This window comes from Oncorhynchus keta, chromosome 34 (assembly GCF_023373465.1).
Source record: "Oncorhynchus keta strain PuntledgeMale-10-30-2019 chromosome 34, Oket_V2, whole genome shotgun sequence".
Lineage (NCBI taxonomy): Eukaryota > Metazoa > Chordata > Actinopteri > Salmoniformes > Salmonidae > Oncorhynchus > Oncorhynchus keta.
In genome coordinates, this window is record NC_068454.1 from 8,808,366 (window position 1) to 8,832,523 (window position 24,158).

Below are 24,158 nucleotides of genomic sequence, written 5' to 3' on the forward strand. Positions count from 1 at the left end.
TACCCGCTCTCTCTACTACCCGCTCTCCCCACTACCTGCTCTCCTCACTACCCACTCTCCTCACTACCCACTCTCCTCACTACCCGCTATCCTCACTGCCCGCTCTCCTCACTACCCGCTCTCTCTACTACCCGCTCTCCCCACTACCTGCTCTCCCCACTACCTGCTCTCCTCACTACCCGCTCTCCTCACTACCCGCTCTCTCTACTACCTGCTCTCCTCACTACCCGCTCTCCTCACTACCCGCTCACTCTCTCCTCACTACCCGCTCTCCTCTACCCACTCTCCTCACCCGCTCTCCTCACTACCCGCTCTCCCACTACCCGCTCTCCTCTACTACCCGCTCTCCTCACTACCCGCTCTCCTCACTACCCGCTCTCCTCACTACCCGCTCTCCTACTCACTACCTGCTCTCCTCACTACCCGCTCCTCACTCCCGCTCTCTCCACTACCCACTCTCTCTACTACCTGCTCTCCTCACTACCCGCTCTCCTCACTACCCGCTCTCTCTACTACCTGCTCTCCTCACTACCCGCTCTCCTCACTACCCGCTCACTCTACTACCCGCTCTCCTCACTACCCGCTCTCCTCACTACCCGCTCTCCCCACTACCCGCTCTCCCCACTACCCGCTCTCCTCACTACCCACTCTCCTCACTACCTGCTCTCCTCACTACCCACTCTCCTCACTACCTGCTCTCCCCACTACCCGCTCTCCCGACTACCTGCTCTCCTCACTACCCGCTCTCCCCACTACCCGCTCTGTAACGTCAACATTAAGGCTTTTCTGTCTACTCCTCTACCCCTCTATCCATCCTCTTCATCCCCCCTTAGCCCTCTTCCATCGTTCCCCCTCTCCTTTATTTCTGCTCTGTTTACACTGCAGAGCTCTAACTTCCTAACAAGGGAAAAGCCTGACTGGGCCCTTGTGCGGCAGCCACCTTCACACCCAATATGGAAGTCCTCCTCTCTCTGTCTTCCCCTTGTACCCCAGGGGAGTGTGTTACCTCAGGGCTTATATGCTGGGAACAGAATGGGTCAGTGTATCTGGACTCTGTGACAGGGTGGGTGGAGCACAGTTCAGTGGTATTCCAGAGAACAATATAGTGGAGAGGAAACCACTTTTTATGGTAGTGCATGAGGTGAGCACTTTCTGCCTTTGGTGCAATACTTAAAGGGATACATTAGGATTTAGCATGTCTTCCCACTTACACAGAGCCAGACAAACTCCTGGATGCCCTTTTATGTCTCTGCATGCAGTTTGAACGAAGTTGAAGGTAGCATCTCATTAGTTCCATTAAATACCAACTCCTCTGAAAAGCAGGGAAATATACATTTTCACTACTCCACAGCTGGCTGGTTTGTCATTTATAGTCTTATAAAGCTATACATAGTAATCAATAGTTTATAAATGTGTTAATTACACTTGATGTATAGCTTTGTAACACTCCATTCTTTTTAGTATTCAAACAGTGCCATGCTCTTCGACTGGATAAAATAAGTGTATTTAGCTGGACCCTGGGAACCAGAGTCTCCTCTGGGTTGTAGTGTGCTGTAGGTTTTCACTGGAAACCAGAGTCTCCTCTGGGTTGTAGTGTGCTGTAGGTTTTCACTGGGAACCAGAGTCTCCTCAGGGTTGTAGTGTGCTGTAGGTTTTCACTGGGAACCAGATTCTCCTCTGGGTTGAAGTGTGCTGTAGGTTTTCACTGGGAACCAGATTCTCCTCTGGGTTGAAGTGTGCTGTAGGTTTTCACTGGGAACCAGAGTCTCCTCAGGGTTGTAGTGTGCTGTAGGTTTTCACTGGGAACCAGAGTCTCCTCAGGGTTGTAGTGTGCTGTAGGTTTTCACTGGGAACCAGAGTCTCCTCAGGGTTGAAGTGTGCTGTAGGTTTTCACTGGGAACCAGATTCTCCTCTGGGTTGAAGTGTGCTGTAGGTTTTCACTGGGAAGAGTCTCAGGGTTGTAGTGTGCTGTAGGTTTTCACTGGGAACCAGAGTCTCCTCAGGGTTGTAGTGTGCTGTAGGTTTTCACTGGGAACCAGATTCTCCTCTGGGTTGAAGTGTGCTGTAGGTTTTCACTGGGAACCAGAGTCTCCTCAGGGTTGTAGTGTGCTGTAGGTTTTCACTGGGAACCAGAGTCTCCTCAGGGTTGTAGTGTGCTGTAGGTTTTCACTGGGAACCAGATTCTCCTCTGGGTTGTAGTGTGCTGTAGGTTTTCACTGGGAACCAGAGTCTCCTCAGGGTTGTAGTGTGCTGTAGGTTTTCACTGGGAACCAGAGTCTCCTCAGGGTTGAAGTGTGCTGTAGGTTGTCACTGGGAACCAGAGTCTCCTCAGGGTTGTAGTGTGCTGTAGGTTGTCACTGGGAACCAGATTCTCCTCAGGGTTGTAGTGTGCTGTAGGTTTTCACTGGGAACCAGAGTCTCCTCAGGGTTGTAGTGTGCTGTAGGTTTTCACTGGAAACCAGAGTCTCCTCAGGGTTGTAGTGTGCTGTAGGTTTTCACTGGGAACCAGAGTCTCCTCAGGGTTGTAGTGTGCTGTAGGTTTTCACTGGGAACCAGAGTCTCCTCAGGGTTGTAGTGTGCTGTAGGTTTTCACTGGGAACCAGAGTCTCCTCAGGGTTGTAGTGTGCTGTAGGTTTTCACTGGGAACCAGAGTCTCCTCAGGGTTGTAGTGTGCTGTAGGTTTTCACTGGGAACCAGAGTCTCCTCTGGGTTGTAGTGTGCTGTAGGTTTTCACTGGGAACCAGAGTCTCCTCAGGGTTGTAGTGTGCTGTAGGTTTTCACTGGGAACCAGAGTCTCCTCTGGGTTGTAGTGTGCTGTAGGTTTTCACTGGGAACCAGAGTCTCCTCAGGGTTGAAGTGTGCTGTAGGTTTTCACTGGGAACCAGAGTCTCCTCAGGGTTGTAGTGTGCTGTAGGTTGTCACTGGGAACCAGAGTCTCCTCAGGGTTGTAGTGTGCTGTAGGTTTTCACTGGGAACCAGATTCTCCTCAGGGTTGAAGTGTGCTGTAGGTTTTCACTGGGAACCAGAGTCTCCTCTGGGTTGTAGTGTGCTGTAGGTTTTCACTCTGTCACTTCTCTCAAGGCCTTTAATTAAATAATCAAAGAGGCTCTCAAATGTTAGTGCAAATGTAGTCTTGAGGTGTCTAAATATAAACTAAATGGCATGAACTAATTATACCAGCCTGTGTTGTTATATTACAACACAATATTACAGTTAACATCAGTGCTCAGGACTAGCACATTCACTCTATCCTACTTCAGAAGAAATACTATGAGGTCATTTTTTTTAACTCAAGTATATCTGAATGAATATACAGTGGGGAGAACAAGTATTTGATTCACTGCCGATTTTGCAGGTTTTCAGACTTACAAAGCATGTAGAGGTCTGTAATTTTTATCATAGGTACACTTCAACTGTGAGAGACGGAATCTAAAACAAAAATCCGGAAAATCACATTGTATGATTTTTAAGTAATTAATTTGTATTTTATTGCATGACATAAGTATTTGATACATCAGAAAAGCAGAACTTAATATTTGGTACTACAATTACAGAGATCATATGTTTCCTGTAGTTCTCGACCAGTTTTGCACACACTGCAGCAGGGATTTTGGCCCACTCTTCCATACAGACCTTCTCCAGATCCTTCAGGTTTCGGGGCTGTCACTGGGCAATACGGACTTTCAGCTCCCTCCAAAGATTTTCTATTGGGTTCAGGTCTGGAGACTGGCTAGGCCACTCCAGGACCTTGAGATGCTTCTTACAATGCGACTCCTTAGTTGCCCTGGCTGTGTGTTTCGGGTCGTTGTCATGCTGGAAGACCCATCTTCAATGCTCTTACTGAGGGAAGGAGGTTGTTGGCCAAGATCTCGCGATACATGGCCCCATCCATCCTCCCCTCAATACGGTGCAGTCGTCCAGTCCCCTTTGCAGAAAAGCATCCCCAAAGAATGATGTTTCCACCTCCATGCTTCATGGTTGGGATGGTGTTCTTGGGGTTGTACTCATCCTTCTTCTTCCTCCAAACATGGCGAGTGGAGTTTAGACCAAAAAGCTCTATTTTTGTCTCATCAGACCACATGACCTTCTCCCATTCCTCCTCTGGATCATCCAGATGGTCATTGGCAAACTTCAGACGGGCCTGGACATGCGCTGACTTGAGAAGGGGGATCTTGCGTGCGCTGCAGGATTTTAATCCATGACGGCGTAGTGTGTTACTAATGGTTTTCTGGGACTGTGGTCCCAGCTCTCTTCCGGTCATTGACTAGGTCCTGCCGTGTAGTTCTGGGCTGATCCCTCACCTTCCTCATGATCATTGATGCCCCACGAGGTGAGATCTTGCATGGAGCCCCAGACCGAAGGTGATTGACCGTCATCTTGAACTTCTTCCATTTTCTAATAATTGTGCCAACAGTTGTTGCCTTCTCACCGAGCTGCTTGCCTATTGTCCTATAGCCCATCCCAGCCTTGTGCAGGTCTACAATTTTATCCCTGATGTCCTTACACAGCTCCCTGGTCTTGGCCATTGTGGAGAGGTTGAAGTCTGTTGATTGAGTGTGTGGACAGGTGTATTTTATACAGTTAATGAGTTCAAACAGGTGCAGTTAATACAGGTAATGAGTGGAGAACAGGAGGGCATCTTAAAGAAAAACTAACAGGTCTGTGAGAGCCAGAATTCTTACTGGTTGGTAGGTGTTCAAATACTTATGTCATGCAATAAAATGCTAATTAATTACTTAAAAATCATACAATGTGACTTTCTGGATTTTTGTTTTAGATTCCGTCTCTCACAGTTGAAGTGTACATATAATAAAAATGACAGACCTCTACATGCTTTGTAAGTAGAAAAACCTGCAAAATCAGCAGTGTATCAAATACTTGTTCTCCCCACTGTAAATAGACTAAGCATCTATTGGTTAGTCTAGTTTGGAGTATGGTTCATCTCTATCCATCTTGGACTATTCTACCCCTATTCTACAACCAAACCCAGACAAGCTTCTCAGCTCTCACACCATGGCTCTCTTCATACCCTGACTCTCTCTCTCCATACCCTGACTCTCTTCATACACTGACTCTATCGTTCCATACCCTGACTCTCTCTCTCCAGACCCTGTCTCTCTCTAGACCATGTCTCTCTCCCCAGGCCCTGACTCTCTCTCTCTCCATACCCCAATTCTCTCTCTCCATACCCTGACTCTCTCTCTCTCCATACCCTGACTCTCTTCATACACTGACTCTATCGCTCTATACCCTGACTCTCTCTCTCCATACCCTGACTCTCTCTCTCCAGACCCTGACTCTCTCCATACCCTGACTCTCTCTCTTCAGACCCTGTCTCTCTCTACAGACCCTCTCTCTCTTCATACCCTGACTCTCTCCATACCCTGACTCTCTCCATACCCTGACTCTCTCTCTCTTCAGACCCTGCCTCTCTCTCCATACCCTGACTCTCTCTCCATACCCTGACTCTCTCTCTCCATACCCTGACTCTCACTCTCCATACCCTGACTCTCTCTCTCTTCAGACCCTGTCTCTCTCTCCATACGCTGACTCTCTCTCTCCATACCCTGACTCTCTCCAACCCTGACTCTCTCTCTTCAGACCCTGTCTCTCTCTAAAGACCCTCTCTCTCTTCAGACCCTGTCTCTCTCTCCATACCCTGACTCTCTCTTTCCATACCCTGACTCTTGCCATACCCTGACTCTCTCTCTCTCCATACCCTGACTCTCTCTCTCTCTCTTCATACCCTGACTCTCTCTCTTCAGACCCTGTCTCTCTCTCCAGAACCTCTCTCTCGTCATACCCTGTCTCTCTCTTCAGAACCTGTCTCTCTCTTCAGACCCTGTCTCTCTCTAAAGACCCTGTCTCCCTCTTTACATACCCTGACTCTCTCTCTCTTCATACCCTTTTTCTCTCTATCTCCAGACCCTCTCTCTCTCTCTTCAGACCCTGACTATCTCTCTTCAGACCCTGACTCTCTCTCTCCATACCCTGACTCTCTCTCTTTAGACCCTGACTCTCTCTCTTCAGACCCTGACTCTCTCTCTTCAGACCCTGACTCTCTCTCTTTAGACCCTGACTCTCTCTCCAGAACCTCTCTCTCGTCATACCCTGTCTCTCTCTTCAGACCCTGTCTCTCTCTTCAGACCCTGTCTCTCTCTTCAGACCCTGTCTCTCTCTTCAGACCCTGTCTCCCTCTTTTCATACCCTAACTCTCTCTCTCTTCATACCCTTTCTCTCTCTATCTCCAGACCCTCTCTCTCTCTCTTCAGACCCTGACTCTCTCTCTTTAGACCCTGACTCTCTCTCTTTAGACCCTGACTCTCTCTCTCCATACCCTGACTATCTCTCTTTAGACCCTGACTCTCTCTCTCTCCATACCCTGACTCTCTCTCTTCAGACCCTGACTCTCTCTCTTTAGACCCTGACTCTCTCTCTCCATACCCTGACTCTCTCTCTTTAGACCCTGACTCTCTCTCTTTAGACCCTGACTCTCTCTCTCCATACCCTGACTCTCTCTCTTTAGACCCTGACTCTCTCTCTCCATACCCTGACTCTCTCCATACCCTGACTCTCTCTCTCTCTTCATACCCTGCCTCTCTCTCTCTCTCTTCATACCCTGACTCTCTCTCTCTCTTCAGACCATGTCTCTCTCTCTCTCTTCATACCCTGCCTCTCTCTCTCTCTTCATACCCTGACTCTCTCTCTCTCTCTTCATACCCTGACTCTCTCTCTCCATACCCTGTCTCTCTCTCCATACCCTGACTCTCTCTCTCTCTCTCTCTTCATACCCTGCCTCTCTCTCTCTCTTCATACCCTGACTCTCTCTCTCTCTTCAGACCATGTCTCTCTCTTCATACCCTGACTCTTTCTCTCTCTCCATACCCTGACTCTCCCCATACCCTGACTCTCTCTCTCTTCATACCCTGCTTCTCTCTCTCTTCATACCCTGACTCTCTCTCTCTCTTCAGACCATGTCTCTCTTTTTAGACCCTGTCTCTTTCTTCAGACCCTGTCTGTCTCTCCAGACCCTGTCTCTCGCCAGACCGTGCTCTCTCTCTTCAGGCCCTGCTCTCTCTCGCCAGATCCTGCTCTTTTCAGACCCAAGAGCACCAAACCCCAGACCCCGGTAGTGGGCAGCATCAGTCTTTAACAGTCAATAATATTTTACTTTGACCATAGAGTAAACATGTTGAACTTTGACGAGGTAGAATTTCAATACACTCTTTTAATTTACTCAGTGATGCATTTCCTTCCGCTCAGCAATGCTTGAATGTAATACTTTTTAGGAAATGTAAACTAACTATGAATTCCTGTTTTTCTCCCATCTTCTAGTGTGCCGGCTGACTTGCCACAAGACATGTGAAGTGAAGGTAAGAGCAGCAGCTTTCCTCAGGGCTCTTATGTTGCCGAATGGGCATGTCTAAGCAATGGGAACGCAGTCTTTTTTAGGCAGCTAAACTTTTTACATGTAGGTTGTTATGAACTGTCATTACATCTTATGTCATCACGTCACATCTCAAGGGCACAAGAGTCAAGTGCAGTGTAGCTCTACCAAGTCATCCTCTGTTGACGCAACAGGAGGCTGCTGAGGGGAGGAGGGCTCATAATAATGGCCGGAACGGAGAGCGAATGGAATGGCATCAAAACACATGGAAACCATGGAAACCATGTGTTTTACTATTTGATACCATTGTACTGATTTCTATTCCTCACATTACCATGAGCCCGTCCTGCCAAATTACAGTGCCACCAACCTCCTGTGGTTAGCTCTTAGTGCTTTAGTTAGCTCAACTCTCTTTCCTTCAAAGCCAAGCAGAGCTTATCAGAAGGTAATGTTGTGTTAATGAGGTGGACGGGACCTCGGCAGGAACAGTGTTCCTGCACTCTTAATGTCGGAGGAATCTGAAAACAAGTGCAGGCTGTCCCAGTATGTGTTTGACTTGGCTGAGCCTTTGTATGTTCGACATCACCCCCTTCTAAAAATAAACGGCAGCTCGCTACATGGTCGACGGGCTTGGTGTTTTTGAAGGGGGGGCACTTAGAAGAAGATGGGAAGTAGTGACGGAAAGAGAGAGAGAGGGGTGGTGAAGGAGGGCTGGAGATGAGAAAAAATAGATTTTTTACAATACGTTGCAGTTAGAGATTTACTAGACTTTAGATTTATAGCACACACACACACACACACACACACACACACACACACACACACACACACACACACACACACACACACACACACACACACACACACACACACACACACACACACACACACACACACACACACACACACACACACACACACACACACACACACGTCACAGCCCTTCATCTGGCAGCCATTACTGAAATGTTCCAGAGCTGCCAGCTCTCCCCAGCTCCCTATACCCTCCTCCAGCTCTACCCAGCTCCCTCTGCCCTCCTCCAGCTCTACCCAGCTCCCTCTGCCCTCCTCCAACTCTACCCAGCTCCCTTTGCCCTCCTCCAACTCTACCCAGCTCCCTCTAACCTCCTCAGTTCTACCCAGCTCCCTCTACCCTCCTCAGTTCTACCCAGCTCTACCCACTACCCTCCTCCAGCTCTACCCAGCTCCCTCTGCCCTCCTCCAGCTCTACCCAGCTCCCTCTGCCCTCCTCCAACTCTACCCAGCTCCCTCTAACCTCCTCCATCTCTACCCAACTCCCACTACCCTCCTCCAGCTCTACCCAGCTCCCTCTGCCCTCCAACTCTACCCAGCTCCCTATACCCTCCTCCAGCTCTACCCAGCTCCCTCTGCCCTCCTCTAGTTCTACCCAGCTCCCTATACCCTCCTCCAACTCTACCCAGCTCCCTATACCCTCCTCCAACTCTACCCAGCTCCCTATACCCTCCTCAGTTCTACCCAGCTCTACCCACTACCCTCCTCCAGCTCTACCCAGCTCCCTCTGCCCTCCTCTAGTTCTACCCAGCTCCCTATACCCTCCTCCAACTCTACCCAGCTCCCTATACCCTCCTCCAGTTCTACCCAGCTCCCTATACCCTCCTCCAGTTATACCCAGCTCCCTATACCCTCCTCCAGTTATACCCAGCTCCCTATACCCTCCTCCAGCTCTACCCAGCTCCCTATACCCTCCTCCAGTTCTACCCAGCTCCCTATACCCTCCTCCAACTCTACCCAGCTCCCTATACCCTCCTCCAACTATACCCAGCTCCTTATACCCTCCTCCAACTATACCCAGCTCCCTATACCCTCCTCCAACTCTACCCAGCCTCCTATACCCTCCTCCAACTATACCCAGCTCCCTATACCCTCCTCCAACTCTACCCAGCTCCCTATACCCTCCTCCAACTATACCCAGCTCCCTATACCCTCCTCCAACTCTACCCAGCCTCCTATACCCTCCTCCAACTATACCCAGCTCCCTATACCCTCCTCAGTTCTTCCCAGCTCTACCCACTACCCTCCTCCAGCTCTACCCAGCTCCCTCTACCCTCCTCAGTTCTACCCAGCTCTACCCACTACCCTCCTCCAGCTCTACCCAGCTCCCTCTGCCCTCCTCCATCTCTACCCAGCTCCCTCTGCCCTCCTCCAGCTCTACCCAGCTCCCTATACCCTCCTCCATCTCTACCCAGCTCCCTCTGCCCTCCTCCAGCTCTACCCAGCTCCCTATACCCTCCTCCAACTCTACCCAGCTCCCTATACCCTCCTCAGTTCTACCCAGCTCTACCCACTACCCTCCTCCAGCTCTACCCAGCTCCCTCTGCCCTCCTCTAGTTCTACCCAGCTCCCTGTACCCTCCTCCAACTCTACCCAGCTCCCTATACCCTCCTCCAGTTCTACCCAGCTCCCTATACCCTCCTCCAGTTATACCCAGCTCCCTATACCCTCCTCCAGTTATACCCAGCTCCCTATACCCTCCTCCAGCTCTACCCAGCTCCCTATACCCTCCTCCAGTTCTACCCAGCTCCCTATACCCTCCTCCAACTCTACCCAGCTCCCTATACCCTCCTCCAACTATACCCAGCTCCCTATACCCTCCTCCAACTATACCCAGCTCCCTATACCCTCCTCCAACTCTACCCAGCCTCCTATACCCTCCTCCAACTATACCCAGCTCCCTATACCCTCCTCCAACTCTACCCAGCTCCCTATACCCTCCTCCAACTATGCCCAGCTCCCTATACCCTCCTCCAACTCTACCCAGCCTCCTATACCCTCCTCCAACTATACCCAGCTCCCTATACCCTCCTCCAACTCTACCCAGCTCCCTATACCCTCCTCAGTTCTACCCAGCTCTACCCACTACCCTCCTCCAGCTCTACCCAGCTCCCTCTACCCTCCTCAGTTCTACCCAGCTCTACCCACTACCCTCCTCCAGCTCTACCCAGCTCCCTCTGCCCTCCTCCATCTCTACCCAGCTCCCTCTGCCCTCCTCCAGCTCTACCCAGCTCCCTATACCCTCCTCCATCTCTACCCAGCTCCCTCTGCCCTCCTCCAGCTCTACCCAGCTCCCTATACCCTCCTCCATCTCTACCCAGCTCCCTCTGCCCTCCTCCAGCTCTACCCAGCTCCCTATACCCTCCTCCAGTTCTACCCAGCTCCCTATACCCTCCTCCAACTCTACCCAGCTCCATCTGCCCTCCTCCCATCTCTACCCAGCTCCCTCTACCCTCCTCCATCTCTACCCAGCTCCCTCTGCCCTCCACCATCTCTACCCAGCTCCCTCTGCCCTCCTCCATCTCTACCCAGCTCCCTCTGCCCTCCTCCAGCTCTACCCAGCTCCCTATACCCTCCTCCATCTCTACCCAGCTCCCTCTGCCCTCCTCCAACTCTACCCAGCTCCCTCTGCCCTCCTCCAGCTCTGCTTAGCTCCCTATACCCTCCTCCATCTCTACCCAGCTCCCTCTGCCCTCCAACTCTACCCAGCTCCATCTGCCCTCCTCCAGCTCTACTTAGCTCCCTATACCCTCCTCCAACTCTACCCAGCTCCCTCTGCCCTCCTCCAGTTCTACTCAGCTCCCTATACCCTCCTCCAACTCTACCCAGCTCCATCTGCCCTCCTCCAGCTCTACTTAGCTCCCTATACCCTCCTCCATCTCTACCCAGCTCCCTCTGCCCTCCTCCAACTCTACCCAGCTCCCTCTGCCCTCCTCCAGCTCTACTTAGCTCCCTATACCCTCCTCCATCTCTACCCAGCTCCCTCTGCCCTCCTCCAACTCTACCCAGCTCCATCTGCCCTCCTCCAGCTCTACTTAGCTCCCTATACCCTCCTCCATCTCTACCCAGCTCCATCTGCCCTCCTCCCATCTCTACCCAGCTCCCTCTACCCTCCTCAGTTCTACCCAGCCTCCTATACCCTCCTCTAGTTCTACCCAGCTCCCTCTGCCCTCCTCCAACTCTACCCAGCTCCATCTGCCCTCCTCCAGCTCTACTTAGCTCCCTATACCCTCCTCCATCTCTACCCAGCTCCCTCTGCCCTCCTCCAACTCTACCCAGCTCCATCTGCCCTCCTCCAGCTCTACTTAGCTCCCTATACCCTCCTCCATCTCTACCCAGCTCCATCTGCCCTCCTCCCATCTCTACCCAGCTCCCTCTACCCTCCTCAGTTCTACCCAGCCTCCTATACCCTCCTCCAACTCTACCCAGCCTCCTTTACCCTCCTCCAACTCTACCCAGCTCCCTCTGCCCTCCTCAGAAGATTTACCAGTCAGTTTCATATGAGGGGTGAAGGTTTACCAGTCAGTCTCATAGGAGGGGTGAAGGTTTACCAGTCAGTCTCATAGGAGGGGTGAAGGTTTACCAGTCAGTCTCATAGGAGGGGTGAAGGTTTACCAGTCAGTCTCATAGGATGGGTGAAGGTTTACCAGTTAGCCCCAATAGGAGGGGCGAAGGTTTACCAGTTAGTCCCAATAGGAGGGGTGAAGGTTACCAGTCAGTCTCATAGGAGGGGCGAAGGTTTACCAGTCAGTCCCAATAGGAGGGGCGAAGGTTTACCAGTTAGTCCCAATAGGAGGGGCGAAGACAAATTAGCTCAAACTAACGCAATGCATTTGGTTGATGACTGTGTGTAATTCAATGTGTCAGAGTTTTAATTGCATCCATTTCAATTCAGATAAATGAATAAGTAAATAAATAGCTGCCTAACTGGGGAAACGTTCTGAAGCAGTGAGTAATGAGCAGCCCATGTGACCTCTTCTTGGTCTACTGGTTCTTACAATGACAACAAACTGTATTTCAATCAATGCTCCCCACAACAAATACATCCCATTCATGACCCCACAACTAATCTGACTTAATAATACGAGGACGTGATTGAAACCCATGAAAACATATCAAACAAAAACAATAAGAAAATGTGATGAGTGAAGGGGTAGAACATATGAAGAGAGAAGTAACACAATATGAAAAGGTCTTCTCCCCGAGAGGTGTTGTTGTTGGAGTTCTTTGCTAGGAAGGAACGCGTGCAGGAATTCTGTGAACCCAGGGTTGATTTGTGACAGGTCCGGAACGCAGAGACTTAATTATTTCTTAATTAAATGGTGATGAAGAGTACAATCCAAACTACTCTCAATCAGCAAACATGGACATACGTGGACAAACCTCCATTTTCTCTAATCAGACAAATATTCCCTCAGAGATTGGCCTTGGCAGGTCGCAATTTACTTTTAGACTTGACATGAAAAAAACATTTATGTCGTGAATGATAGTTGATGAAGGCTAGCTCGATCGCTATCAGCTTTCGATCAAACTTGCATCGCCTTGAATTCATTATTCATGAAGAATTTACAAGTTAAATATATAAGGTTAAGGTGCTCCCATTGCCCCTAAGCTTTCCCTTAGTTTTGATTAATATGTGATCTTACACTTCTGGAATCCAAGTGGTGGTAATAACTCTGTCATGCTGAGACAGTTTCCACACTGACTCGCTACAGGGAGAAATCTCCACATCCATATTTAGATAAGATTCGCACGTAGCCCCTGCATAACCTCTGCTACTAAAAAACAAATGGTCAGACTGCATGAACGACAGTATGTCACTGTGTGTGTGTGTGTGTGTGTGTGTGTGTGTGTGTGTGTGTGTGTGTGTGTGTGTGTGTGTGTGTGTGTGTGTGTGTGTGTGTGTGTGTGTGTGTGTGTGTGTGTGTGTGTGTGTGTGAGCGCGCGCGTGCGTGCGCGTGCGTGTGTGTGAGTTTTGTGCATCTGAGAGAGAGATGTAAAGTAAAAGTGAGAGTATGTCAGAAGTATTTGGAGGAGGAGAGAGAATTGTGGTGCCTCAGTAATGCTAGATGAAGATTTGTGGGAAGAGGACTTGGAACTAATGGGAAACACAGCTTCATCCAATCCAATGGGAGATGTCAGTTCGATGTTTGTCTATATTTTCGTGTCTGAGCACAGGTGCTGCTTGCTCCGTGCCATCATGTCATCCACTAAATACCAGTGCCAAATGGACCTGTCCTTTCCACTACCCTTTCTTCAGACATGTGCATCTTGTTTGTTCATCTTTTTAAAAATTTAACCTTTATATAACCAGGCAAGTCAGTTAAGAACAAATTATTATTTGCTATGACGGGCCTACCCCGGCCAAACCCGGACGACGCTGGTCCAATTGTGTGCCGCCCTATGGGACTCTCAATTACAGGCCGGATGTGATACAGCCTGGATTCAAACCAGGGACTGCAGTGACGCCTCTTGCACTGAGATGCAGTGTCTTAGACCGCTGCGCCACTCGGGAGCTTCATAGCTTTCAGTGTGTCAATTCCACAACACAGTTTTTAGATGTCGGAGGCTCAAAGACGCCATCAGTAATTGTATTTACTGTAATAAACGTAACAGTTCAATGGCAGTTCAATGATATTGCCTTGAACTCAGCTGAAGACGGTTCGGTGGTATTGCCTTGAACTCAGCTGAAGACGGTTCGGTGGTATTGCCTTGAACTCAGCTGAAGACGGTTCAGTGGTATTGCCTTGAACTCAGCTGAAGACGGTTCGGTGGTATTGCCTTGAACTCAGCTGAAGACGGTTCGGTGGTATTGCCTTGAACTCAGCTGAAGACGGTTCAGTGGTATTGCCTTGAACTCAGCTGAAGATGGTTCGGTGGTATTGCCTTGAACTCAGCTGAAGACGGTTCAGTGGTATTGCCTTGAACTCAGCTGAAGATGGTTCAGTGGTATTGCCTTGAACTCAGCTGAAGATGGTTCGGTGGTATTGCCTTGAACTCAGCTGAAGACGGTTCAGTGGTATTGCCTTGAACTCAGCTGAAGATGGTTCGGTGGTATTGCCTTGAACTCAGCTGAAGATGGTTCGGTGGTATTGCCTTGAACTCAGCTGAAGATGGTTCAGTGGTATTGCCTTGAACTCAGCTGAAGATGGTTCGGTGGTATTGCCTTGAACTCAGCTGAAGACGGTTCAGTGGTATTGCCTTGAACTCAGCTGAAGATGGTTCGGTGGTATTGCCTTGAACTCAGCTGAAGATGGTTCGGTGGTACTGCCTTGAACTCAGACGAACCCAGTTTCAGCCAAGTCTGGGTGACTAGACTGTGGGATGGACCTGATTTGGAATTCCAAAGGTGAACGAAATGAATTGTAAGTCTCTGGTGGTTGTAAATATAGGTGAATGGTGGTAGAAGAAAGGTAAGCTATTCTCTAGGCAACATTGGGACTGCAGTGGCGGGAGTGTGTAACCAGGCTGAATCTGAAACCGAACACTTCGAGCACTTTGAGCTTTCACGGGTCAATCGAGTCAATCTCAAATGTTGTTGAGTCATCGAGTGCTCCACAGTGTCCTTCAGAAGCCTCTTGATCGAGTGGGCATCCTATGCCGACTCAAATCAAATCAAATTGTATTTGTCACATATACATGGTTCGCAGATGTTAATGCAAGTGTAGCGAAATGCTTGTGCTTCTAGTTCCGACAATGCAGTAATAACCAACGAGTAATCTAACCCAACAATTCCACAACAACTACCTTATGCACACAAGTGTAAAGGGATGAAGAATATGTACATAAAAATATATGAATGAGTGATGGTACAGAATGGCATAGGCAAGATGCAGTAGATGGTATCGAGTACAGTATATACATATGAGATGAGTAATGTAGGGTATGTACACATTATATTAAGTGGCATTGTTTAAAGTGGCTAGTGATACATTTATACATCAATTTTTTCCATTATTAAAGTAGCTGGAGTTGAGTCAGTATGTTGGCAGCAACCACTCAATGTTCGTGGTGGCTGTTTAACAGTCTGATGGCCTTGAGATAGAAGCTGTTTTTCAGTCTCTCGGTCCCTGCTTTGATGCACCTGTACTGACCTCGCCTTCTGGATGATAGCAGGGTGAACAGGCAGTGGCTCGGGTGGTTGTTGTCCTTGATGATCTTTTTGGCCTTCCTGTGACATCGGGTGGTGTAGGTGTCCTGGAGGGCAGGTAGTTTGTACCCGTTGATGCGTTGTGCAGACCTCACTACCCTCTGGAGAGCCTTACGGTTGTGGGCGGAGCAGGCGGTGATACAGCCCGCCAGGATGCTCTCGATTGTGCATCTGTAAAGGTTTGTGAGTGGTTTTGGTGACAAGCCAAATTTCTTCAGCCTCCTGAGGTTGAAGAGGCGCTGCTGCGCCTTCTTCACCATGCTGTCTGTGTGGGTGGACCCATTCAGTTTGTCCGTGATGTGTACACCAAGGAACTTAAAACTTACAACCCTCTCCACTACTGTCCCGTCGATGTGGATAGGGGGGTGCTCCCTCTGCTATTTCCTGAAGTCCACGATCATCTCCTTTGTTTTGTTGACGTTGAGTGTGAGGTTATTTTTCTGACACCACACTCCGAGGGCCCTCGCCTCCTCCCTGTAGGCCATCTCATTGTTGTTGGTTGTCAAGCCTACCACTGTAGTGTCGTCTGCAAACTTGATGATTGAGTTGGAGGCGTGCATGGTCACGCAGTTGTGGGTGAACTGGGAGTACAGGAGATGGCTCAGAACGCACCCTTGTGGGGCACCAGTGTTGAGGATCAGCGGGGTGGAGATGTTGTTACCTACCCTCACCACCTGTGTGCGGCCCGTCAGGAAGTCCAGTACCCAGTTGCACAGTTGCACTCGAGCTTGATGATGAGTTTGGAGGGTACTATGGTGTTAAATGCTGAGCTGTAGTCGATGAACAGCATTCTCACATAGGTATTCTTTCTTGTCCAGATGGGTTAGGGCAGTGTGGTTGCGATTGCGTCGTCTGTGGACCTATTGGGGCAGTAAGTAAATTGGAGTGGGTCTAGTCGTTTAGCTCAGTTACCTTAGCTTTCTTGGGAACAGGAACAATGGTGGCCTTCTTGAAGCATGTGGGAACAGCAGACTGGGATAAGGACTGATTGAATATGTCCGTAAACACACCAGCCAGCTGGTCTGCGCATGCTCTGAGGACGCGGCTGGTGATGCCGTCTGGGCCTGCAGCCTTGCGAGGTTTAACACGTTTAAATGTACTCACGTCGGCTGCAGTGAAGGAGAGTCCTCAGGTTTTGGTAGCGGGCCGTGTCAGTGGCACTGTATTGTCCTCAAAGCGAGCAAAGAAATGATTTAGTCTCTCTGGGAGCAAGACATCCTGGTCCGCGACTGGGCTGGTTTTCTTTTTGTAATCTGTGATTGACTGTAGACCCTGTCACATATACCTCTTGTGTCTGAGCCGTTGGATTGCGACTCTACATTGTCTCTATACTGACGCTTAGCTTGTTTGATTGCCTTGCGGAGGGAATAGCGACACTATTTGTATTCGGTCTTGTTTCCGGTCACCTTTCCCTGGTTAAAAGCGCTTTCAGTTTCGTGCGAATGCTGCCATCCATCCACAGTTTCTGGTTTGGGAATGTTTTAATACTTGCTGTGAGTATGACATCGCTGATGCACTTGCTAATAAACTCGCTCACCCAATCAGCGTATTCGTCAATGTTGTTGTTTGACGCAATGGGGAACATTTCCCAATCCACGTGATCGAAGCAATCTTGAAGCTTGGAATCCGATTGGTCGGACCAGCATTGAACAGACCTGACCGTGGGAGCTTCTTGTTTTAGTCTATGTCTATGGGCTGGGAGCAACAAAATGGCGTCGTGGTCAGCTTTTCCATAAGGAGGGCGGGGGAGGGCCTTCTATGCGTCGCGGAATTTAGAATAACGATGATCCAGGTTTTTACCAGCCCTGGTAGCACAATCAATATGCTGATAGAATTTAGGGGGTCTTGTTTTCAGATTGGCCTTGTTAAAGCCCCCAGCTACAATGAATGCAGCCTCAGGATATGTGGTTTCCAGTTTACATAGAGTCAAATAAAGTTTGTTCAGTGCTATCGATGTGTCTGCTTGGGGGGGAATATATGCGGCTGTGATTATAATCAAAGAGAATTCTCTTGGTAGATAATGCGGTCAACATTTGATTGTGAGGAATTCTAAGTCAGGTGAACAGAAGGACTTGAGTTACTGTATGTTGCAATGACTGGACATTGGCAAGTAGTATGCTCGGGAGCGGTCCGCGATGTGTGCGTCTCCGGAGCCTGACCAGAAGAGCACTTCGTCTGCCGTTTTTACGGTGACGTTGTTTTGGTTCGCCGGCTGGGATCCGATCCATTGTCCTGGGTGGTGGATCAAACACAGGATCCGCTTCGGGAAAGTAGTATTTCTGGTCGAAATGATGGTGAGTTGACGTTGCTCTTATATCCAGTAGTTTCTCCCGACTGTATGTAATAAAACCTAAGATTACCTGGGTAAGAGTACCTCAATGTAAGAAATAACACGTAAAAAAACAAATACAAATAGGAACGCAAAGTGCCCTTGGCAGCAACAGTCACTACTTCGTCACCCTAAAAAATAGTCTGAATAAATAAAAAAATCTGTAATTAATTTAATTGAATTTTGAGAAGGTTTTAGTCACACAATTTTACATATTTTTTGTATTTGTTATTTTTATTTACACTTTAATTAACAAGGCAAGTAAATTAAAAACACATTTTTATTTACAACGACGGCCTACAACGGCCAAACTCGGACGATGCTGGGCCAATTGTGCGAATTCCCTTTCATGGCCGAAAGGGAATTCTGCTTTGAAAGTTGATCAACTTGCAAACTCACTTTTGAGATAACCGTCTTTCAATGTTTTGGTACCCACTGGAGAGCCCTTCTTTGTCTACATCCATTCAGCATTGTTCTCACCATCGTAAGCCTTAGCCCCACCAATCTCTTTAAGGGTTGATCTGTGCTTTTTGTATTAACTTGCCAGCTACTTCCAGTCATCTAAGAGAGATAGAACAGCTCACTGAACATTACTCGCCCTAGCAGAGCTGGTTAGGCTGCTACAGTATGCTATTCAGAGCGTTGGTGACTGCAACTGTGCTGTCAGATTGCCCGTTTGTAAATTTAGAGCATTTCGAGTTTAGAGCGCACACTGGGCGCTCTGGCAAATAAGTAGGGTTGTTCCGAAAGCTCTGACCTCACAACGCCAGTCGAGCACCCAAGCTAACTGGCCAACGTTGGATAGCTACTTTCAGACACATAATGAGAGAACACCCCACTCTGACCATTTTACTCCCCCTAGCAGAGCTGGTTAGACAGTTTTCATGTTATCCAGAGCATTGGTCACTGTAACAGTGCTGCTGACGTCAATTGAATTACCTTTTTATTTTATTTTTATTTTATTTCACCATTATTTAACCAGGTAGGCCAGTTGAGAACAAGTTCTCATTTACAACTGAGACCTGGACAAGATAAAGCAAAGCATGTGTGACAAAAACAACAACACATTACACTTAGTTGCGGACGTATACTGACACCGGACATATTCAACGGGTGTTGAGTGTTCAAAAATTAAACAGTTATTCTGCGCTCTGGCACACTAAGACGAGAGTCTTGTGTTAAGAAATGTAGCTAGATAGCTAGCTAGGTAAACAGTGAATCTCAATGCATGACGTAACGTTAGTTAGCAAGCAAGACAGCTAACATTCGCTAACTAGCTAACAGTACACTGTCTTGAAAAGAAAATACTTTGCTAAAATTAGAGTGGAGTCTTTTGTTAAGACATGTACCATAATCACAACTCATGACGTTACTACCCTGCATGAATCTGCAGGTAGCTAACCAACCAGGTTCTATGGCTATAACTAGTCAAGCAAATGTGTCTGAGATACAAGAAATAAGATCATACACATAATGTTAGCTAGGGACCCAGCCAGCTAACGTTAGCTAGCAAAATAGTACACTTGGAATGAAACAACTTTCTGTCAAATGTTTATATCTGAAAATGTAGCTAGCTAGATTATCTTACAATTATTCATTGTGGTTGGACACGTCTCCTGTCTGATGCCATGCATGGTTGGCCTTATTTTGATAATGTAATCCAAACTGGTGTTTTCTCAATCTCCTTACCTATCATTCTTGAATTGCACTGATTTCAAAACTCAGTCCTCAGAAAGTGGAGAGCGTACACATAACGTTAGCTAGCAAGCCAGCCAGCTAACATTAGCTAGCTAACAGTACACTTTAACTTGACATTAGGTTTATGCAGTTTTACTACATGATACATAAAAAAGCTGCGTTTGACATGATTACCTAGACATACTGACAAGCGCCAATAGACAGACATGTGTTATATGACAGACCAATAAACTCATCTCTCAGCATGTCCAGCCCCCTCATTATGTCAGCCAATCATGGAACAATTATTTTGCCATGACTTCAGCCTGGAGGCTGCTAGTATACTGAGAGCTCCATTTCGATTTTACTTCAGGCTTTCTAAGGTCCTCTTTTATTCCACATGGGCCATCTTGTAAAATCAAACTGACAATTGGAACATTTAAAGATAAAATAATTAGCCAGGAAGTGAGGATACTGTTTGATTTCTAAAACAACTCTGGCCAGATGCAATGCCCCTTTTAGTTCCTGATCTACATATTTCTCTGGCACGTCCGATAGTGGTTCGCTCATTTGTGACCTGATTCAGTAAACTTGGCGTATGTCTCAAGCCACGACTTCACAGGAGAGCTGCTTTTAATTTTTGCAGAAATGCCTTCTTGAACATGTGAACTTTCATGTGCCTTAATAACAAACGTGTATTCCATCTGTAAATACGAATAAAATTGTTAAAATTACGAGTCTAGTTGGTTTAGCCACAGAAAAAGACAGCACATTAAAGTTCACTTGTTGTGCATTCTTAGGAGTTGAGAAGAGCCTAGAGATATGACTCCGGGAACCAAGCGTGTTTTGGGAAGGACACTACTGTGTTCCTCTGGTAATGAATAGGGAGGCCAGAGAAATCAGAGTGAGAAACACAAATACACACAGCTAATCACCACTCCTACCTCTCCTCCCTCCTCTCTCCAACCTTTCCCTTCCACAGTGATGAAGTATGTGTTTTCATTTTCTCCCGCCTCCCCCACAATTCCCTCACCATCCATCTCTGTTCTTTAAACCAAAAAGAAAAGCATATTTTTGTTTGGACTGGACAGACATTTTGGAAGGCTGTTTTTGCGACTCCTCACTTAGTTTCCCTTGGCGAGGTTGGTTCCTGCATGAGAGCTAGGTTTCATTACATTAACCGCTGATACTGAGAGAGTTATGGCCATTGGAAGAGCTGCAGTAAAGCCCCTTTTTTTAGCTAAATGTAGCGGTAGCTTGGATGAGTTTGGTGTTAGCTGAATGACCCCACCATGTATAAAGCTCCTTTCTGTTTCTTGTGTTATTATAGCCAATAACACTCACCTCCTCTTGCTACTGGAGCTGCCATTGGCCAACTTCAGCATTCAAGGTTCAGTCATGGAGTGCCGGGCACAGAAGACAATGCTATGCCAGAATATGCAATAGCCCATTTTTTTGCCCAGTAAAATACCAACTGGAGGCATCTTGTGTATAGTACATTTAGTCTTAGGTGTGGGTATAGTCTCTCGGTGAGATGGAACCCTTGTCATGGCTAGGCTTTGTCCCCAAATGAACCTATCGAAATGACTGAAACCTGGTATGGTTTGGCCCAAACAATGGCTGTGTTGTCATGTGTTCTGTCCACATGCTGTTGCCATTGTGAGTCAAACGGGAGTGAAATACCACGAGGAAAGTCCCTGAATCTTTTGCAATTTCATGATTCATACATGTATTCATAATAGCATCATGGTTCTATTTTTTAAAACATATTTGTATGTTCTGTTGGTAATTTAATAGAAAAAAACACTCATTGACGTGAGAACAATGATTTCCGTAATTTAAAAATAATTGACTGTCTCTACCTTTTAGGCACATCCAGGCACCTACAGTATATACACGTAAGTTAAGAGATACCTTTTTGATATGACAGTTTGGTGGCTATAGCTGCCCAGCTTTCTACTTACCTGGGTCGAACAGAAGTTGGATTTATCAGTCTGTGTCTAGCTGTCTCAACTTCACTGCTAATTGACTTCCTCTGCTGACAAAGCTATGTATAAATCTAGATAGCCTGTTGAGTATAAAAAATACCCCCAAATCAACTATGTTCATCAAAGCTTGTTCAAGGTAATTAGTACAGTGTGCATTTTAGGAAGCCGAGGCTTGAGGCTGAGCGTGTCCTCCAATGTATACCGTACGTACATTAAGATTAAGGCCCTACCGTAGTCTTTAGTTGGAAGAGTAAGTGTATCTCGTTCTCTGCAGTAAGTTTTTGGAATACAGCCTAGCAGTGACTGTCTTGTTCTTAACCTCTTGTGCCGTCTTGCTTTGCCCTAGTTTACCTCCAGTAACAGCAGCTGTCAAGATCATTTGGCACCTGATCGCTTGTCTTCCGTTCTTGTGACTTACCTTAGATACATTGGAGGCTGATTTATCGCGCGTAGGGTAATTGGAAAGCCAGGTCGTCGTTGTGGAGCACAAGGGAAGCTTTTTCATTATCTTAATGTTTGTCCAGAGGAAGAGTTAGTCCAGAGGAAGGGTTTATCCAGAGGAAGGGTTTGGCCAGAGGAAGGGTTTGTCCAGAGGAAGAGTTTGTCCAGAGGGAGGGTTTGTCCAGAGGAAGGGTTTGTCCAGAGGAAGGGTTTGTCCAGAGGAAGAGTTTGTCCAGAGGAAGAGTTTGTCCAGAGGAAGAGTTTGTCCAGAGGAAGGGTTTATCCAGAGGAAGAGTTTGTCCAGAGGAAGAGTTTGTCCTGTTTAGCCCAGTGATGTCCTGTTCAGCCCAGTGATATCCTGTTCAGCCCAGTGGTGTCCTGTTCAGCCCAGTGATGTCCTGTTCAGCCCAGTGATATTCTGTTCAGCCCAGTGATGTCCTGTTCAGCCCAGTGATGTCCTGTTCAGCCCAGTGATATTCTGTTCAGCCCAGTGATGTCTTGTTCAGCCCAGTGATGTCCTGTTCAGCCCAGTGATGTCCTGTTCAGCCCAGTGATGTCCTGTTCAGCCCAGTGATATTCTGTTCAGCCCAGTGATATTCTGTTCAGCCCAGTGATATCCTGTTCAGCCCAGTGATGTCCTGTTCAGCCCAGTGATGTCCTGTTCAGCCCAGTGATGTCCTGTTCAGCCCAGTGGTGTCCTGTTCAGCCCAGTGATGTCCTGTTCAGCCCAGTGGTGTCCTGTTCAGCCCAGTGATGTCCTGTTCAGCCCAGTGATGTCCTGTTCAGCCCAGTGAGGTTCCTTCCAAACAACACAGCACAGGTTTTATTTTATATTTGACTCCCAGCAGTTTGGAAAAGAGTAATCTGTGCCATTTAGATATAACTTTAATCAGGTGCACGGTGGATTGGATTGAGGGACACTGTACTAGTGGTTTGTAACACTTCCACTCCCTTCAGTACCAGAAAAGGTACTTGAAACACATGCAGACTGATTTGCCCATATAACGTGTGGACATATGGCGCTGTACAGAGTAATTAGACAAGCAGCGCTGTACGCCAAGAAGAAATACATATGTAGATGTTTTTCTTCTCACTCCTCTCCTTTTCTCCAGTGCCCCATGTCTGACTTGTAGCTACTTATTTTCTGATAGATACAGTAGAGAACACAAACAGAAACACCCAACCTTTGGCAAGATGAAGTAATCCAGAGTCTCTGGAGAGAATGTTAAGAGCAGGCCAAGTGAGGAAGAGTATGAACAGAGAGAAGGGGGGAGAGAAGGGGGGAGAGAAGGGGGAGAGAGAGTGCTTGGCAGAGGTGTGTAAAGGAGAAAAATAGTGAGGAAATGGGTGAAAGAGAGGGATGAAACGCAGCATGCTTTGACACACCATGCACCAGAGAGAGAGAGAGAGAGAGAGAGAGGGAAAGAGGGAGAGAGGAAGAGAGAGAGAGAGGGAGAGAGAGAGAGAGAGAGAGAGAGAGAGAGAGAGAGAGAGGGGGAGAGAGAGAGAGAGAGAGAGAGAGAGAGAGAGAGAGAGAGAGAGAGAGAGAGAGAGAGAGAGAGGGAGAAAGAGAGAGAGAGAGAGAGAGAGAGAGAGAGAGAGAGAGAGAGAGAGAGAGAGAGAGAGAGAGAACTTCAGAATTACAAAAAAGTTGATAACTTTACCAGACGTTTATACAGGTGGCTGCTGATTGAATGCTGAACCTGTTTACCTCTCAAAGCCTGAGTAGAGAGGAGTCTGATCTGATCTAATTGCGCTTACGCAACCATTCTGAGACAGTTATTCCGACCAGGACTGAATAATGCACTGTACAATGTGACCATGGTGTTGACATCCACTTGCTGTGACAAGCTAGCATTGCCTGGGCGTTGTTCAGATGTTCCAATGAGGGACTGGTGCTGTTGTTGAGAAACCCTGAGTCAGCCTCAGGAGAGTCTCCCTTAAAACAGAGACAGCTGTGTCCCGTGTCCTTGCCCAGAAACTCTCTCCATCTGTCTGCCTGCCTGCCTGTCTGTCTCTCTGTCTGCCATCATGTTCTGACCACATACAGCTGACCCAATGCTGCTTCCAGCCTCTCATGTTCATTTGCAGGTTTGTTTTTTAAAACCTTGTACCTTTGTTTTTTGGAGACAATGACTTGTAGATGATAGAGCTCTGCCAATACCGCGGTGTGACCCAACTTTTTAGTTGGGTCACACCGTTTTTAGTTTACTCAACTATATATGTGTGTGTCATGTAGCACACACGGAATGAATTACTTTTCTATTCTATCCTTTCCAATTCCCTGTAAGGGGTGTCTGAATACACTACGTGGCCAAAAGTCAAACATCTCATTCCAAAATCATGGGCATTAATATGAAGTTGGTCCCCCCT

The 24,158-nt window shown here is 47.8% G+C and overlaps 1 protein-coding gene across 2 annotated transcripts in view; it reads left to right on the forward strand.

Annotated features, from left to right (window-relative positions):
• Window positions 1–24,158, forward strand: part of LOC118375369 (tensin-1-like) — a 280,910-nt gene that overhangs the window by 74,157 nt on the left and 182,595 nt on the right. For both annotated transcript variants that reach the window (XM_052493038.1, XM_052493035.1), the window contains exon 3: window positions 7,336–7,373. Coding sequence is in view for 1 of the 2 variants with exons in the window: in XM_052493035.1 (XP_052348995.1) it covers window positions 7,336–7,373 (38 nt within the window). In the remaining variant the exon portion in view is untranslated. The remainder of the gene's footprint in view (window positions 1–7,335; window positions 7,374–24,158) is intronic.